The sequence below is a fragment of the Drosophila albomicans genome, chromosome 4 (genome assembly GCF_009650485.2).
Source record: "Drosophila albomicans strain 15112-1751.03 chromosome 4, ASM965048v2, whole genome shotgun sequence".
Taxonomy (NCBI): domain Eukaryota; kingdom Metazoa; phylum Arthropoda; class Insecta; order Diptera; family Drosophilidae; genus Drosophila; species Drosophila albomicans.
In genome coordinates this window covers 892,791-912,103 of record NC_047630.2, presented here as the reverse complement: position 1 = coordinate 912,103, position 19,313 = coordinate 892,791, and the positions used below count along the sequence as shown (strand labels likewise).

Below are 19,313 nucleotides of genomic sequence, written 5' to 3'. Positions count from 1 at the left end.
AGGTATTTTACTATTGAAGTTAACTACCAACTTCATTATATTAAAGTTGAATCGATAAAAATATTATTATCTATCACCATATCTAATATGTTTGAATTAATTTCCATCTCTTTAAGTATTATAAAATTGCATACATTTCAAGGAAAAAATGAGCATTTACCATCAGAATTTAAAGCTACTTGGTAATCGTTGCGTTCATAGAATAATAGCCTATTTCCACTGCCACTCAGTTTTTTTACGTTTCGAACCGTCATTTTTTTCTTATGGGTTTTTACATGGGGCGAACGTAACGTTCGACCTGAACGGAAAAAAACTCAGGTTTTTTGGTGCTGTGGAAATAGGCTATAAGTAAATGGTCATACTATTCTGAAAAAGCTCGTTTTGACACAACATCGATATGAAATTTATGTGTTTTCATACAAATATACAAAAAGCTTTATGGGCAACACTAAAATCAACATTTTTAATTTTCTAAAATCTATATTTGGTTTTAAATGTTAATACTATAACTTTTTTATTCGTGAAATAAAAAACGCTAAATAAATTAGTACGTAAATTTATATTAATAAATAAATTGTTAATATTATTTCTGTCCTTTTTTACAATTATAGTACATTCACAAAATGTGCAGAAGCGTATGAGTATTTGTAGTGATATGTAATTTATGTATATTGTTTTAAAATAGATTAAATACATTGGAATGTACATAACATCTAAACATACATGCGTACATTTCAATATGTGTTACTACGTGAATATAACATTCTGTAAAGTGTCCTATTCAAACCAAAATTAATTGCACAGTTCCGATTGAAATGTTAATATACTGTTAAATGAGAATGCATAGTCGAATCGTACGGTCGATACCGCGGACGCTTGTCGTAATATACGTACATATTTAATATACACCGTAGACATAGTTTTGCATATGTGCGTGTCCTAATATATACAACATCAATAGATACATGTACATTGCTTGTATTATTACCATTTGTGGCATTTTTGATTAGTCAGTCGGCGAGCTCTTTAATGCAAATATTTGTAAATATTTTATTTCATCCGCATTCGCGTTCTTGAAAGTGCCATACATACAACCTTTATACAAAAATACGTAAATGTGCATGTACTTTATGTAAAATTATAAATATTTCATAATTAATTTGTGCTCGATTAATAAAAGGAATTACGGTATACATAAAATACACACCTTCACATATGTCATATGGACTATTTTAAAATGTTCATACACGGTGAAAACAATAATAGTGTACTAGTAATTGAAAAAAACAGTATACATATGTATGTATATCTATGTGTATTGCACTCTTCACCCGTTCAATTGTGTGAGTGTCCCATACATACGAGATCTGAAAATGTAATGTACGGATTGTAAGTATATACATGCATATTAGTGTATCTATAGGCAATGCTGGTGATTTGGTTTAAAAAAAAATAAACAGACCTAAAAATGTAAACGTGCATACAAATGCAAGTCCCCATACATATACATATGTATATTTGTTATGCATGAATGTGTAGTCTATGTTTTTGGTGTGTATGCGAAAAGTTTCGGATTCGTTTGAGATAATGCATATGTACATATCTCTCAGTGGAATCACAGAACTGAAATATGCATATGTACATAATGTGTATGTTTATGTGTTCAGCCGAAACAATCAATTCTTCATGATCGTTCTATTCTCTGCTGACTTCTTTTAAGTCTATGTACTTTAGTAGATGTAGATGCTGTTGTGTGTCTGTAGATTCATAATATTTATACACACTAAATACAAGTAATTTTTAATTCTAGGGATGGATGAATTATCCTAGTACCAGTTTGGGTACGATTATCTAGTTTGAATGTTTAATGATCATTCAAGTTTTTAAATAAACAAATAACAATTTTCTTACAAATCAATCAATACTTTATAGAGTATACACTGCTGGTCACGTTTACTTGCATAACAATTTGTTTCATAGTTTTTATTTTAATTCAAATAAGATGTTAGTGTTCATGTAACAAGCAAAAGGAGGCATTTTCAACTCCGTAAAGTATATATATTCTTGACCAATGTCAAAAGCTTAGATGACAGCCATATCCGTCTGCCCGTAAGAAACATTGGAGCTCAAAGAATTTAAGAGATAAACTTTTATTTGTGACAGCACTTGTCAAAAGAGATATTAAAATACGAGAGATTAAAATATATGCATGAGATACCCACTAACCATTTGGATAGCTTCACCGTTAAAATTTACGTCTCAGAAATAAACTATAGTCCAAAGCTACATAATATCTCTACAAAATGTATTATTTATTATATATTATTATACATTATTCAAGAATCCTTAAAATTATTGTTTTCTTTAGAGTTTGACTCTTTTGTAGCATTTTCATATTAGCCGATTGATTTGGTTGGTATATACATACATACATTTTCGCCTTTTCACGATAACAGAAAGACTAGGAGGGAAATGCAGCATCTACCGCAAAGCCCGTATGCAACTAAAAATAAGATTTTGATTCCTGTCTGATTTATTGAGATCGCTTTTTTTCTTAATATTCATTAAAGAATAAGTTAGAATGTGAGATTCTTACCCGCGACGCACTTTCAATAAAATAAAACAAAAACAAGTTAGAAAGCTACAGTCGAGTGTGCTCGACTGTGAGATACCCCGCTACCCATTTTGAATAAAAGCAAAATATTGCGGTTTTATTTTCAAAATATACCGAAAATACTACTAAAAATATACAAAACGGTATTTGGTATATCTATATAGTACCACATTCAAAATATACCATCGACGACACAATATACCAGATTGTTGGCCAAAGCAACCAAGACCCCTAGTAAGTAGGCGTTCTTGCACATACAAAAGTATTTCTTTAATACCTTCCACAATTTTTATCTGATCGCAATCAAATTTTCAGGACTCATAAATACTATAATTATTATTGTATACACCAAAATTCGCTCTTGCTCCAGCTTTAAAATTACGCTTGTTATTCGATTTTTTTTATTTTCGGGGGCGGAAGGGGCGTGGCAAAAATTTGAAAATCTCTTATAGTCTCTGAGATCTAGGTGTTCATACGGACAGACGGACAGACAGACGGACATGATCGTCTCGGTTGTTGACGCTCCTTCTACCTGTTACATACATTTCCTGTCGGCACAAAGTTATAATACCCTTCTACCCTATGGGTAGCAGGTATAAATATTCCGTTCGATTACTTAAATTGTTAAAATCATAATTCCGATAAAAATCACTAAAATATACCAAACTATACCATAAAAATTGAGCTATTCATGTAGAAGTTAATTCTTCAATGAATTCTAAATTCTCAAGAATTATAAAGTCAATAATAATTATTAAGGTGTGTTTCGGAACTGTGCGTGGCAAAAACAAAAGATATTTGATCTGCATGTGACAATAACATGTGTTGTCGGAAAATAGTTGTATCTCTACCTTTTAATGTCTCTTAGATCTATGATCTGAGATCGTCTTGTGGGTAACTAAATATTCACAAAGTTATAATGTCTTTCTATGTTAACTATTTTATGAACAACCAAGCATATCAAGAATGTTTTCCTTTTTACAGAATTTAATTCATTTTATGTCATTGCTTTTATAAAAAGAACAAGTTTGCTTATAACAAAAATCATTTTTGATAAGGTCCTAAAATTCTTTTATTAGTCAAATGCTGAGCCAAGGTGTCAGTTTTTTTTACTTGTTTTTATTTTCTTAGTTGTTTTGGTATATTTTGAGAATAATACCGCAATATATTGCTTTTATTCGAAATGGGTAGCGGGTATCTCTCAGTCGAGCACACTCGAGATTTTTGTTTGGAATCATAAAGATTATAGTTGTTATTATGTACATATGTGTCAAAAATTGCCCGCCTTCTTAACAAGTCGAAACATGCTAGTAATTTCACCACGGAACAAAGAGAGATCTGGATTTCACCAAGGTGGCTTCGATTATCTCAACGGCCTGAAGAGCCTGCAGGATTGATGGAACGCAGAGAGTAATCCAGCTGAGAGGACATTTACTGATGTTTCTATATCCTGTACGGAGTTGATTGTACTCGGCGGACCTAGAGTATTTGTAACAATAGTCAAAAATTTCATCTAGTTCGTATTACAAGCGTTTCTGAATATACTTATAGTCAGTTTCGATTGTCAAATCAGACACATTGCGAGTTGTAGGATCTATGTAAGTGGGCACGTCCTCTCTATTGGCTATCTTCAACTTAGGATAAAATTCGTGACAGGCTCACCTCTGATGTCTGATTGATGACTGAACTTCCACACTATGGTAGGCGTTGGCGTTCGTACCTATAATTAGCTGCTCTTTGGGGAATAGACCATGTTCACCAAACTCGTCTACTCCTCCGGCAGAGCGGGTTTGTCGTGGGTCATATGGCAGGACCATATACCAGCATATAGCTTGAAACTCCTTTCTTACCAGGGAGGAAATTCTCGATCTATTTACCGTAGCAGAGGTTAAGGAGTTGAACTTTGGCAACTTTAGCAAGGTGACTGCTTTCTTTATCCGATGCTTTAGTGGACCAAAGCCGCGTCGATTACGGTGATCCTCCGTCTTGTCTTTTAGGTATATTAAGACAGTACTACATTCAAAATATACCACAGAGTGCAAAATATAGTAAATATAGCATTCGGCATATTTTAATATATTTGCATTATACTAAATTGGTATATTTAAAGATCCCCGTAATACTTCACTGATTTGCAGGTATCTCTTTCTTACTTTTATTTTATTTGATTTGAATTCTACACAAATGTGAACAAATATTTACAGGCAATCGGCCAACATTATTCCCACAAAAAACACTGTATATCTCTCTTAAAGTTCTGTGGCACCTACAGTTTGCTTTGGAAGATTTGTTCTTCTCTAGAGTTTTATCGCACGCTGTATATCATTGAAAGAAATTTCTGATAAGTAGAATCTTCCGCCGCATCATTCCATAAGCGGCATCATTGATCATGCGGTAATGATTCTTAAAATGTGGCCTATTTTGTATAACATTTTGGTATATTTATCGAATAATTTCGATATCGATGGAAATCAACTGATTATTTCATATACCATATTTAAAATTTCTTAGCAATTCATCAAATCTAAATATGTCGAAAAAATAAAAACACAGAGGAATGAGAAAATGCTTAAAATAGTAAAGTAGCATAAAGTAGTAAAGAAAATCGATAAGACTATCAATTTGAGCACTTTGTACTGGATTATAATCGTTGCAGAGCGAGATTTGCTTATTATGATGTAAAACGGAAATAAGTAGAGTTAATGAATAAAATATAAAATTTATATATACTTACACTTTTTGAGTGACCTCAGTGTCAAAAATTTATTGAATTGATCTAAATAGAGTAGTAATTTCGATTTGTGCCTTTTCTGACATTTGTTTTGTATTTTTACTTTGAATGGAAAACGCATGTATGTCGATATATATTTATATACATATGCATCCATACATACATATCTATATTTAAATAGATCTATTTTTATTTGTACTCATACATATCTACATACATATATATACGATAGATACGGAGTGGTGAAATGGTTTAAATCTGAGTGAAACCGGTGCTCACTAAGACATAAATATATTAATTCAAGTATTCATCTAGTTGTCTATCAGAGTGTTCTTTCGGCTAAGGAAGTTATACTGTTCTTGCTCGTACATACGTACTTATTATGTATAAATGATGGTATTTACTTCCATATATATATATTTGGGCTTGCTGGACTATTTTGATGAAAGGGGAAGTCAATATCTTTATACATATACATATGTACATATGTGTATATGAGTCCAAGCGTAGGGTTAGAGAAGTTTAGTGTTGGTGTGAATGTTCATGTGGTTGTGTGGTGGAGTATCAAATTTAACTTTTCAGACGTTGTGGATGCAATTAATAACCATATTTTGGTGTTGAGAGAATTTGCACTTCGACCTCGTGAATATAGTGAAAAGTCCTTGAAAACAGGTCATCCAAAGATAAAAATAAACTTGATCTGCACCATGAATAGGGTAGCATATAAGCCCTCGAATATCTTACGATTCATACAAACCCAATTGTCAGTCATCATCAGTGCGACTGGCATCTCGTTATATTATTTTTTATACTATATATCCATTTTAAATAGTGTGTTTTCATCCAGTAAATTTTCAACACTACCCTTTGTTCCTTTTGCTATGTGGGGCACTTGTATGTGCATGAAGCTCAAAAACATACATAATTGATGATGTGTTTTGGTTCATACTACATTATTTAATATAATATTTGTAAATATGTATATTTACATACATACAAACATACAGTGAAAGCAAGATAATTTTTTGGAATTATTATTTTATGAGTTACACTAACAATAGTAGCTGGTAAGATATTTCAGTCTAATGCATTGTGCAGGATTGAACAATATAAAATACATATTCATATATAATAGTATTGTCGACTGTAAGATTTAGTTAATACAAAAAGTAAACGGTCTTTTTTCGGAAGTTTTTCTATCAGTTCGTCAGTTGAACACCTAGATTTCAATAAATATATATAAAAGATAGAGTTACAATTTGTTTTTACTCTTTGGTATGTATAATAATAACTACTGTCTGAAAAAAATGTTTAAGTGATTTAAGAATAATTGTATGTGGCAAGGACCGTACGGTGCTGTAAGGGCTTAATTGTTTTGATTGAAAAATTAGAAAATGTATATTGTAATGTAGTTTCCTTTTCATTAAAATTGGGTATTATATACTGCAATTTTTTTTTTAAGTAAATATTTTTAGCCATATTTATCCATTTATGTATCTATTAGGGTTTTTGAATATTACATACTCAAGTAGTATTAGTGAAAAGTGAAAGAAATTCTTTTGATTTGGAATTGATAGAGACTCACTCAATTATTCATCTATATTCGTAAACTATATTCTTAGGTTGTCGTAGCTATTGCTGTTTGCATTTTTCATACACCCTAAATAATACGATTTCTAGGCGGAATTTTGGAAATGCCCAACAATATCATATCAAATTTGAAAAATCCTGTTATATACGAGATTCAGCATACTGGGGGTAGTGCGTTGATAGTTCAGTCAACCAGTCATGTAAGGCAAATAACTAAATATATACGATGAAAACTAAGTTAGCCGACACATTTCTTAAGCATTACATTCTTCTACTCTTTTTCTTGGATGATCTCTGCCGTTGCACTGACAATAAATAATGCACGACCTTCCAAACGAGATTAAATTGGAATAATATGAGCTACTAGGGACTTTAACCTGTTATTAGACTAGTTATATTTTAGTGTTGTTTTTATAATAAAATATCTTAATTAAATTACAGATCTCGCGGTTAAACTAAAACATTGGGACATTAGTAAATATTCAAGTGAGGAATTGCATTAAAGTGAAACAAGAAAGTGAAAAGAATGCCTTAATTGCAGTCACAGCTTAATTAAAGGAGGAAATGCAATTAGCACGAATTTTGGAAGAGAACACCCCGTTATTAAGTAGTTCCTTCACGTTATTAACATTAGAAATAACAGCGGCAATAATAATTATACAAAAAATAGTAATTTATCCATATCGAATAAAATCGACACAACTGAAAAATAGTATTTTGCTTGTGCTAAAGGTCATTGCGGAGCTCAGCCGTCAGCTGGGTAGGGCAATCGGAGTTTCTGCTTTTGTTATGGCATCAAATGCGGAGGATCATCTAGCAGCGCTGAAAATACCAATAATTGAATCAGCATTGCCCGACAAAACGAATGAAGATACATATTTGAATTCTAAGAGTGATCATAATAAACCACCGGCTAATAAGAACATTAAATCTCGAAGTAGCCCCGAAGGAAGCGGAAGAACGGATCCTAAACGCAAGAAATTTGCTATAGGAAAAAGTAACATTAGTATCAAGAATAGTAGCAGTGATGATGAGGTGGAATCTAACAAATATATTAAGGTTGATGATGAGGTTAGCAATGAAAACAAACAAAAGCATACCCTTTCTGCTTCCGCAAATAGCCTAGACACTTACCGAAGCACATATGATGATAGTTCGCTGATGCAAATTAATGGTAAGAAAATAAATAACTTTGCAAAGAAAGTTAGCAGAATCAGCGGCAGTGATGCAGGGTCAACAAGTCATCACATTTTACCCGCAACTAGTACGGATTCCGTTGAGGGTGCTGTCAAAGCTTCGGATCGCATAGATGCACTTACAACTGTAGAAAAAAATGAATACATTGCCCCTGAACAGGCGCTGGTGACAAGTGTTGAATTAGTTGTGCCTGCGTTAGTAATTCCTGCATCAAATGCATTATCTTCAATGGATGCTGAAAGCTGTTTAATGTCCACATCACAGAATAAGAAGAGTAAATTACCCTATAACACTGATGCCATTTTTATTGATAAAACCAATGGTTGTGCCACAGACTCCTCCTCCGTCACCGATTTAAATGTGAGAAGACTTCCTGATAATTTAGCAATAACTACAACAACAACAACGGGTGATATTTTGACACTAGATTTGGGTTCAGCAACAACAACAACGACTACAGCAGCAGCAGTAGCAGGAACAACAACAACAATATGGGCTCCACATGGTGAGTGTAAATTTATCCAAAATACGCATTATAAACAAATCAGAGAGAGGAATTTGAATCATAATAACTATAATTTTTCAGGGGCATATGAAAATAATAATGATAATGTGTATGAGAAACAAGACCGATTACATCTCAGCGCTGAATCCGGTGGCCAATATTTTCCGCATGCCGATATTTATCGCACTCATCAACAACAACAATTGCATCATCACCAACCACAAAGAGAGACACATCCCGCCGAACTTCTATTGCATATTGGTGCAAAGGAAGCACTTGGAGTTGGCGTTGGTTTTGGACAAATGATTCCAACACTGCAACATCATCATCATCATCATTCAAATCAGCATCACACATCATCAGCACATCATCATTATGAGCAGCAACAGCATCTAAACCATCAACTTCCAAATAATATGTATGCCGAAATGATGCAACAACAACATAATCAACAACAGCACCACCAGCAACAACACTCTCTACAACTGTCACATCAACAACAACCACAACAACATCATCTCCATAGTTTTAATGAACAACCCATGCACTATGCCAATTACAGTCAGCATTATTCCCATGAACCACAAGTATTTGCCATGCAACATGCTCATCCAAATCAGTCGCATCAAGAGCAGCAACCGCAACTCCATCCGCAGGAGGACCTCCAGCAGCATACGGTACAGCAATTACAGGAAACATATCAAGATATGATTATGGACGAGTTCCATGAGGATCGTAGCTCAGCTTACAAATTGTGAGTACAGTTTGACTACTTTATTATAACCATTCCGTCCTCCGTTCTCATTACAAGTGGATGCAACACCTATCAGTTTCTCAATTTTATTTCTTTGCTCATCAGTATGATCATCTAAATTCCAACGATGTTGCATGTACTAGTTTGTTGTTGGTGACAACTAGTAGCGTTTTTATTTGAATTTTGAATAAAATTTTTTTTGAACAGAACGCTCTCGCCAAATATTGCCAAGCCAGAGAACCAAGATGATGGCTATGAAACAAGTGCTGGAGATGTTCTGACGCCAAATTCACACAGTTCATCAATTCATTCGATAACGCCGCAGCTTCAAATGCAACATACCAAAAACCATAAACACGTAGGACACGGCAAACAGGATGAATTGATTGGAAAACAGTCGCAAACGCAGAACCAGAATCAATCAGCTCAGTCAACGTCGAATAGCCCTCATGTGGCAACGACAAGTGGACCAGATGAAGGTGCTTCTATTGGACATTCCTCGCATCACTTGCACACGGGGAATGCTAATAATGAGGCTGTTATATTGTCAAACGAAGCTTATAGTTTTATAGGCGAAGAAATGACACCAATACCACACCCAGTCCCAGACACATCCAATGATCCGAGCTATCCTCTCAATATTGTATCAGTCGAGTCAGGCTCAAATCTATCCGCATTGGGATGTGAAGCCGCTTCTGCTGCTGCTCTATCGGCAGAGTCTATGGAATCAGAACTAATTAAAACCACCAGTAGCAATATTAAGCAGCTTCCACACCAGCATATAGTAAGCCGTGAACCGTTTGCTGAAGAATCATATGAAATAGATACAAGTCGACAATCGCTTGATGCTGACAACAGTTCAAACAGCGCCTTGAAGTTGAAATCGGTAACTACTGAGTTAACTGCACCAAAACGAAGGGGACGCAAAAAAAAATTACTGACAAGTACTTCAGTCGATACAAATTTGGATGTGAAAGCAGCTGCGGCACCCTGGTAAGTTTTTTTTCAGTTCTGTATTATTTAAATATTTGAATGTAATCATATTTGTTATTCTGTATTATATAGACATTCTTCGATATTAATGTGCACTTTGAAAGTTTTTAGAAACACCGAAACTGTTTGATAGTAATTGAAAACTTTCAAAAGCAGCTTTCAATTTAAAGTCAAATTTCGGGTATCATATTTTGTACATTTTTATTGGGTGCTTCATATATCATATTAATAATATTGAATTTATATTTATATCAAATGCTATCTGTTTGAACTTCAAGTTGTTGTTCTTTATAACAGCGCAGGCATTGCTATGATGACTGGCAATATTTTGGCCAACATGAAACCGAAGGAAAGAAAGAAACACGATCGTTTCAATGGCATGTCCGAAGCCGAGGTCATTAAGCGAACCATACCTGACCATCTTTGTGATAATCTCGATATCGTTATAGTGAGTTGTAAATTTCGTATACACTCATATTGTATATACACTCGGAGATCAAGTTATGAATGTCATTGAACTAATAAATTTGTTATATCATGTAGGTGGGCATCAATCCTGGTCTGTTTGCTGCTTATAAAGGCCATCATTACGCCGGGCCTGGAAACCACTTTTGGAAGTGTCTCTATCTGTCGGGCCTCACACAAGAGCAAATGTGCTCCGATGATGATCACACATTATTGAAACATGGCATAGGGTTTACCAATATGGTGGCGCGAGCCACAAAAGGATCTGCTGATTTGACACGCAAGGAAATTAAAGAGGGAAGTCGCATTTTGCTAGAGAAACTGCAGCGATATCGACCGAAAGTGGCAGTTTTCAACGGAAAGTTGATATTTGAAGTATTTTCAGGCAAAAAGGAATTCCATTTTGGTCGTCAGCCTGACCGTGTCGATGGTACCGATACCGTAAGTGATTTCATTTATACAGCTTTCCTTTCCCAGATAAGACAAATTCTCTTTGATAAATCTGACAATTATTTTACGATAGAAATTGTCACGAGAAATAATGTTTAGCTACAAGAGTTTTCCCTTATACTTATACTTATACTTATACTTATACTTATACTTATACTTATACTTATACTTATACTTATACTTATACTTATACTTATACTTATACTTATACTTATACTTATACTTATACTTATACTTATACTTATACTTATACTTATACTTATACTTATACTTATACTTATACTTATACTTATACTTATACTTATACTTATACTTATACTTATACTTATACTTATACTTATACTTATACTTATACTTATACTTATACTTATACTTATACTTATACTTATACTTATACTTATACTTATACTTATACTTATACTTATACTTATACTTATACTTATACTTATACTTATACTTATACTTATACTTATACTTATACTTATACTTATACTTATACTTATACTTATACTTATACTTATACTTATACTTATACTTATACTTATACTTATACTTATACTTATACTTATACTTATACTTATACTATAGGCATTTAAAGTGCTAATGATCTTAAAAATGTAATAATAACATTGTGCCGGCAGGAAATGTTTGTAACAGGTAAAAAGAGGCATCTCCGATCCTTCAAAAAATATATATTCTTAATCAGCGTCAAGAGTCGAGACGATCTAGCCATGTCCGTCTGTCTGTCCGTATAAAACACTGGATCTCAGAGACTATAAGAGATAGAGCTATAATTTTTTCGACAGCATTTGTTATGTTTGCACGCAGATCAAGTTTGTTCCAAATTTTTGCCACGCCCACTTCCTCCTCCGCAAATCAATAAAACTCGATTAACAAGCGTAATTTTCAAGCTACAGCTGCTGTATACAATAATAACTATAGTATTTATGATTTCTGAAAATTTGATTGCGATCAGATAAAAATTGTGGAAGTTATTAAAGATGGGCAAAACCGCCTACTTATTGGGGTCTTAATTGCGTTGGTCGACAATCTAGTATATGGTATATTTTGAATGTGGTACTATTTCGATATAACAAAAATACCGTTCGGTATATTTTTAGTATATGTGTATTTTGGTATATTTTAAAAAAATACCGCAATATTTTGCTTTTATTCAAAATGGGTAGCGGGTATCTCTATCTAACTTTCTTACTTGTTATAATAATTGCTCCAAAGTTAGTCAACTAAATTCTGCATCATTTCTTTTGGTATATTTTATCGCTCTGTTTGATCGACAAACTTTCATAGACTCTTAGCTGGTCACTGCATTAGCTAAAAATTTTCATAGGTCACGATTTTAGTCGGATGTTTGGGGTCTATATCTTGTTGAACAATATTTTCACCTGTGGGGTGAGCACTTTTGTCAACGATATCTAGGAAATTGGTCTCCAAAATATCAGAGGCAAATGCAGAAAGCTTGCAAATACTTCATTAGGAAATATCAACTGACAAGAATAGTCGCCTGCGTGGATGGAACTAACAAGGATAATTTCATTCTGTATTATACTTGCCCTGAAAACAGTATATTAGCCTTTCCTCTTTTACACAAATTATTAAATGTTACATACCTTTTCAAAAGACAGGTCAATCGTCAGTTTCCCACAAAAGTGGGCTGTCAACTTTTTCAAATCCTATTTTCATGCACTTTTAGCATTTAAGTAATAAGTAAAACATATTTTACACAACTTCAACTAAATTAATGTCATCCGATTTATTATATAAGTATTTTCAACTAATTTTTTTCATTCCACTAAGAGGTTGCTATGGTGATAACTTCATGGGGATAGATTTATCGCAAGAAAATTGTTGTTACCGACAGCAAAATTTTATTTCCGAATTCGAGGTGGGATCAGAATTAAGTTGTTTTAAAAATAATTACATGCCTAATTGATCTTCCGACGGTCTGAAATGAACGTCAATAAACCTATGAGCAAACTATTTTTTTGTTGATGTAGAAAAAAGCATTTTCAAATCGAAAGGAAATAGTGAAAATAAAAATAGGAGCACCGATTTTTCGTCTTCGTTTTCAAAAATAAAAATTATACATGAAAGTAGAACCGGAGCACGGCTGATAATAAAGTGAAGACAACTAATTTTGCATTGCGAGGGTAAGAGGCGTTTAAAACAATTATGCATAAGAGGAATTTAACACATAGAATTTACTATTTAAACAGAATAAAATACTGAATTAAAATATATTTTATTTTTGTTTTGCAGTATGTTTGGGTAATGCCTTCGTCATCAGCACGATGTGCACAACTGCCACGAGCTGCTGACAAAGTGCCATTTTATACAGCTTTAAAAAAGTTTCGAGACTTTTTAAACGGTCAAATTCAGCACATGGATGACTCCGAATGTGTGTTCACGGAGCAAAGGATACGACAATGCTGCGAACAGCAGGATCAGCCTCTCAAGGTCAATCCTTCCACGAATTCTCAACACAATTTCATAGATCAACATTCTAATCATATGTTTGCTGATAATATTGGTGTTGATGGGAGTAATACAAATAATACTGACGGTGGTGCTGAATGTGGCAATATTCAATTTAACAATCAATTGACGAATGTGATTACCCAAGATGGTTTTATTTACAATAACGATCAAGGGCTAAGAAATGCATCATCCTCACTTGGAGCACAGCAGCAACCAAACTACTTAGCCATTTTATCTAACCATCCGACACCAGAAAAAAAAAAACGTGGGCGACCAAAAAAGATAAAAGAACCAGATTTGGGGATTTCTGGCAATAACGGATCGAAAATTCCCCTTGCTAACCAACAACAAGACTTTAATAATATATTAAATTTATCAATAATAGAGGCGACAGGAAGTGGTAATGCTCATATAGGAATAATTTCCAATAGCGGATGCATTAATAATGATTCACCGGCGAAAAAGAAACGAGGAAGACCCAAAAAACTGAAACCCACTATTGAAAATATGCTTATTGCAGCTAAGTCTCAAAATACCAACCAGCTTAACTCAGAAGCTCATATAGTTGTAGGGTCAAAAGCAGGAGGTGGTGGTGGCATGTCCACAATTCATTCTCTGTCTATGGAGCACAGGACAGAGTCACCCCAAGGAAGTCATCAGGCGCCACCAAGCTTATATAATACACCACCGCCATCTCATATGTTATACACAGCATCGGCATCGCCAATGGCATCGCCCGCCCTCAATTGCAGCAGCTACTCGCATTCGCATGGTACGCCACCCGTCGTTGACAATCAACAGAGTCAAGTGAATGCTGCGGTTTCCATTCGGGATCAGCAAACGCATCTGTGTGAGACGCCGCCACCCAGCTCACCAAATCTTTGCACAGTAGTTGATTTTGATCCTCCAAGCGAACGATGTAACGGTGGCCACGATGCAAGAATTCTTCCGATTGCAGCGACTCGTGAGGCAGTCGATGTAATTGGTGCTCATCAGCAGAGTCAGCAGGAACATTATCAGCAATGGCTATCGACCAACCAGCATCATCAGCAATCTGTCCAGAAATCTATGCAAACCACATCGCAGTCTTCGTCTGACGTCGTTGCTCATTATTCGCAGTCATCTACAATAGGGTCTTCGGTGTCTTATCAGCCACAGGCGCAGCTCACGCCCCAGGCAACCGGGGAACCAGATTGGCATCATTACGAAACGAATAGATCCTACATGTTGCCCTCACCGCATCACCAACATCAACAAGAACACCAGAACATTAATTTAAGCACACAATTAAGCAATAATCAAAGCCACTTTACAACTGATGTCACACATAAAAGTCTTTCTGGCTTAGAGTCCCTAGTGGATCAAATACCAGCAATAAGTGATCACGAATCGAACACAATATCAACAGCAACGGCAGCCGCAGCAGCAGCGGCAGTCGAAAGTCGTTTGTTAGGATTGCAGCAACAGCAACAGCAGCAGCACCATAAACGTCGTCTGCCTGTTGATAACGAAGAGTCACCCGCGCAGCAAATGGGCAATGACAATAATAGCAACGATAGCAATGTCATAAGCAATAACTTCTCAGTAAGCAGCTTAGCTGCCTCGTCTGCGACGAGCAACGAGCACAACCACATAAACAATCATTACAAAATAGAGTCAGCCAACTTAAACAACCTGAACATAAGCAGTGGTAGCAGTGATGCTTACCCGTGTCATAGTTCAACTAGTTATCCGCATTCGCATACAAATCATTTGATCAGCGCTGCTTTGGCAGCAGCAAGTCAACAGCCAACGACGCAACATCCTGTTCCATCACATCCACATCCCCAAATGTATGTAGATCATGCGCACATCACAACAATGTATGCTTCACCTTATGGGCCACAGCATACCACAGCAACAAGCCAAGACTACGCAAGTCATGTGGCGCCATACGGCACAATGCCGAGTGCTGCAGGTCAAACATTGCATGTGCCCAGCCCCAACTATGCGTACGCCCACTACGGCCACACCACAACGCCACAGGCTCAATATCCAGGATTTTCACATAGTCATGCACATCCCCATGCTCATCATCACCATGCTCACCCACTTCCGCATCATGGCCATGCACCGCATCACTTAACCGTATTAGAGCGACTCAAGCCGTCCGACATTAGTGGCTATAGTGGATTCTGAGGACAGAATTAAAGGGAAACACAACACAATTATACATTTAATCAAGATGAAAACGCACAAATCTATCGCATTCGATTAATAAGCAATATCATATACATATGTACTTTCAATCATCTGAGTGGGCTTTCCTGGTTATGTTGTATATTTTTTTTTTCATTCTCTGTTTCCAATTAATTTGGTATTGGAGGGGGTCCAAGCGATAAGAGAAAGTAGTGTATTATAAAAACTAATTTTTCGGTGCTTTTTGTAAATGGGTAAATCCATGACGGAATTTGTCCCGTGCGAGACTCTTTACATTGAAAATAACATAACCTGAAACAATTTTAAAAATAAGTGAATGTTATTCTTAAAGCTTTAGATAAGTACTATATTTAGACCTAAGATTGATTTTAGGAATTTGTTCTGTTTTCCGATAAAATATTTAAATTCCTTAATTTTTTTGGTTTGCGTACGAATTTGTTAATTTTTGCAATTATAAGAACAGAAAACAAAACAGAAAGAAAATTCCAAAACTATTCTTAGCTCTAATTAAAGTACTTATCTAGAGCTATTAAAATAACCTTTTCTTATTTTTAAAATTATTTCTGTTTATGTTTTCTGCAATGTAAAGAGTCTCGCACGGGACAAATTCCGTCATGGATATTTTACATATGATATGTCAAAATTTGCACCACTGGTGTCTGGCTATTATTTGCCGCATCATTGACATCTTAATGACAGTCTCGTCTTGACGACGCCCTACTACTTTAGCGATGCTGCTCGTTTTTATTTTTTATCGAATAGTATATATTCTATCGATTAACTAAGATAACCAAATACTCCGCCGAATACGTATATACATTTATTTTATAACTATACAGATCGATAAACGGACATTAACATTAATCACTTGTATATGCATCAATATATTAGTTAATATTAGAATTATACGTATAATAATTTGCTCTATGACGTACATACATACGTACTTAAGTGAAAGAAGTCTGCATAATATGTATGAATCTTATCAGTAAAATTCAATTTACGTAAGCATCATAAGAACATCCTTATAGTAAATAGATACATAAAAAAAACATCCGATTTTTCAATAGACTCTAAGTGAAGAGAAAAAGCTAAAGCAAAACAAAAGCTATGTTAATACTAGCTAGTTATTCTAGTACCTAGAAAGTTAATTGCAAACTAGAGACTAAACAAAGAGATGCATTATGTGTTTTACTTTTCATTTAATTATTTCCTTTTAACAGTTTGAATTGCAAAGCTTGGTTGCTTCTTATTGACTTCCGAAGGGATTCGACCTATTAATAAGCTTTTGATCTCAGACGATGTTTTTTCAGTTAAATCCGTAAATTATGAAAATTTATGATAACTTAATAAATTCACTTTTTATATATAATATATTAATAGGTTTCTTTCAAAGTGCTGGTGAAATACCATAAAATTCTCCGAGATCAGCTTTAACTGGTTTATAATGATAGTACTACCATTTATGTAAAGTTCTACTTACTATATGTCGATGATCATACAAAACGCTTATAGAGTTCATTGAGATAATATTTGAATGTAATAAGTTTTTGATACCGCGATATTTTCAAATGAATATGTAGCAAAATTAAGAATATTTTGATACGTTGCAATTATTTGCTGATGTTCTTTATATATATATATATATTTGAATGCGGTGCTAAAATTTAATTTTTTGTTTTTGAGTTTTTATGCATTTGTACATACATACACATACCCAAAGTTTTTAATGTAAAATGCAATATTCTATATTGCCAATACTTGTCTAAACTTGTACATCTTTTGCGCGTGATTTAATACGGCATATTTATTAAAATATCCATAGCATTTAATTGTTCTGTATTCTACTCATTATTTTTAATTTCAGTTTAATACATGATTTGGGTTATTTAAATTTGAAATTTCCTACTTAAATGGTTTGCAAGAGGGAGTAACATCGAAGTTATTATGCTGTGCTAAAATTATAAACTTATTATATTCATATATTTATATATACATATATATGCATAATTATCTAAGTATAACTGAACGAATTTGATACTAATTGGGTAATAATACTATAATACATATTATAAATCTTTTCATAGGTCCTTCTACTCATATGTATGTGATTATATAAGTAAAAGGAATATATATTTCCCTTATTAACAACTCAACAAATGCATGAGTTAGTTCAAGTATGTCCCGAAGTTATGCGCGTTTTATTATTTAATAGTGTATTTTAATATTCAACTTGCAAGTTGTCAATAAGCATATAAAAAAGTCTATGTAAGTCCTTGATCATAAATTTAAATTGGTTATACTAAATAGTAATGGAAGTCTTTCAATAAAAAAAATATATGAATTAAAAGTAATTTAAACCATTTAAAGAGGTGCAATAAATGAAATACAAATAACTATATATATAAAGCTTTTTGTTGTCACTGCCTGGCTGACTGATTAATTTATTTACTGAGTAACCTATCAGCGCACAGCCTCGACTTTAAGACCTCTAACCGTCTTAAATCCCACTTTAAAGATGATAATGAAAATCTAGATTTTTATATTAATTTTGACGAAAGATCGTTTAGTAACCGATAATGAAAAGGTAGGAATAAGGTCTTCCAACCCTGATGGCTTTAATGTCGGGTCGAACACGCTTTTTTTCATCTACACTTAATGAGTTGTTGTTGTCATTCTACGTCTCGGGCGCCCGTTTGGCAAACGTTGTAAGCCGCAGAAAGTATTTATTATTATTGTTATTCTTATTTGAAAAAAAAACACCACAATTGAAGCAACGGTCTCTTCTGATCCAAATTACTGTACAAAATGAAATGAATACAGAGCGGGTAACAAATCTAGGGGTAAGAAAAGCGCAAGACTTCCTTTTGGATACACTTGCAGCCAATCCCGAAATGACTCGTATGTGCTACTAAAGAACAGGATGTGCAACCAGAGAAAGGAATACCATATTTTGTGCTATTATTGTACACATATTATTTCAAATGAGTTTTTGGATTTCAAAAATAATTACTTTTGAATTAAATAGGATAGTTGCGAGAGAAAATATGTGGTTGTGGGTTGAATGAAGTTTATAAGCTCAAACTCAGTCAGGAGCAGAAAGTCTTTTCAATGTGGAGATTTCCTAGAAAGGTCAACCACCGGCGAAATATAAAATTGAAATTTTATTGGGTATATAGAGATATGTATAAGAATAAAATATACAATAAAAACAAGTAAGAAAGCCACAGTCGAGTGAGCTCAAATGTGAGATATCACCTACTCATTTTCAATTAAACCTTTTTCTACAAATATACAAAAATGATACCGAAAAAAAAAA

At 34.0% G+C, this 19,313-nt stretch overlaps 1 protein-coding gene across 9 annotated transcripts in view; it reads left to right on the top strand.

Moving 5' to 3' along the window:
• Positions 1–449: 449 nt before the first annotated feature.
• The window catches only part of LOC117573089 (putative uncharacterized protein DDB_G0277255), a 72,747-nt gene continuing 53,883 nt past the window's right edge, over positions 450–19,313 (top strand). Inside the window, exons 1-8 of one of the 9 annotated variants that reach the window (XM_034255989.2) lie at positions 833–1,389; positions 7,377–8,406; positions 8,467–8,637; positions 8,719–9,391; positions 9,599–10,384; positions 10,682–10,832; positions 10,928–11,290; positions 13,577–18,354. In XM_034255989.2, the coding sequence (XP_034111880.1) occupies positions 7,500–8,406; positions 8,467–8,637; positions 8,719–9,391; positions 9,599–10,384; positions 10,682–10,832; positions 10,928–11,290; positions 13,577–15,973 (5,448 nt within the window). In that variant the 5' untranslated portion in view covers positions 833–1,389; positions 7,377–7,499 and the 3' untranslated portion in view covers positions 15,974–18,354. Of the gene's footprint in view, positions 548–829; positions 1,390–7,171; positions 8,638–8,718; positions 9,392–9,598; positions 10,385–10,681; positions 10,833–10,927; positions 11,291–13,576; positions 18,355–19,313 lie in introns of those variants that run through there. The other 8 variants (XM_034255988.2, XM_034255990.2, XM_034255986.2 and 5 more) reach the window with 8 other exon arrangements.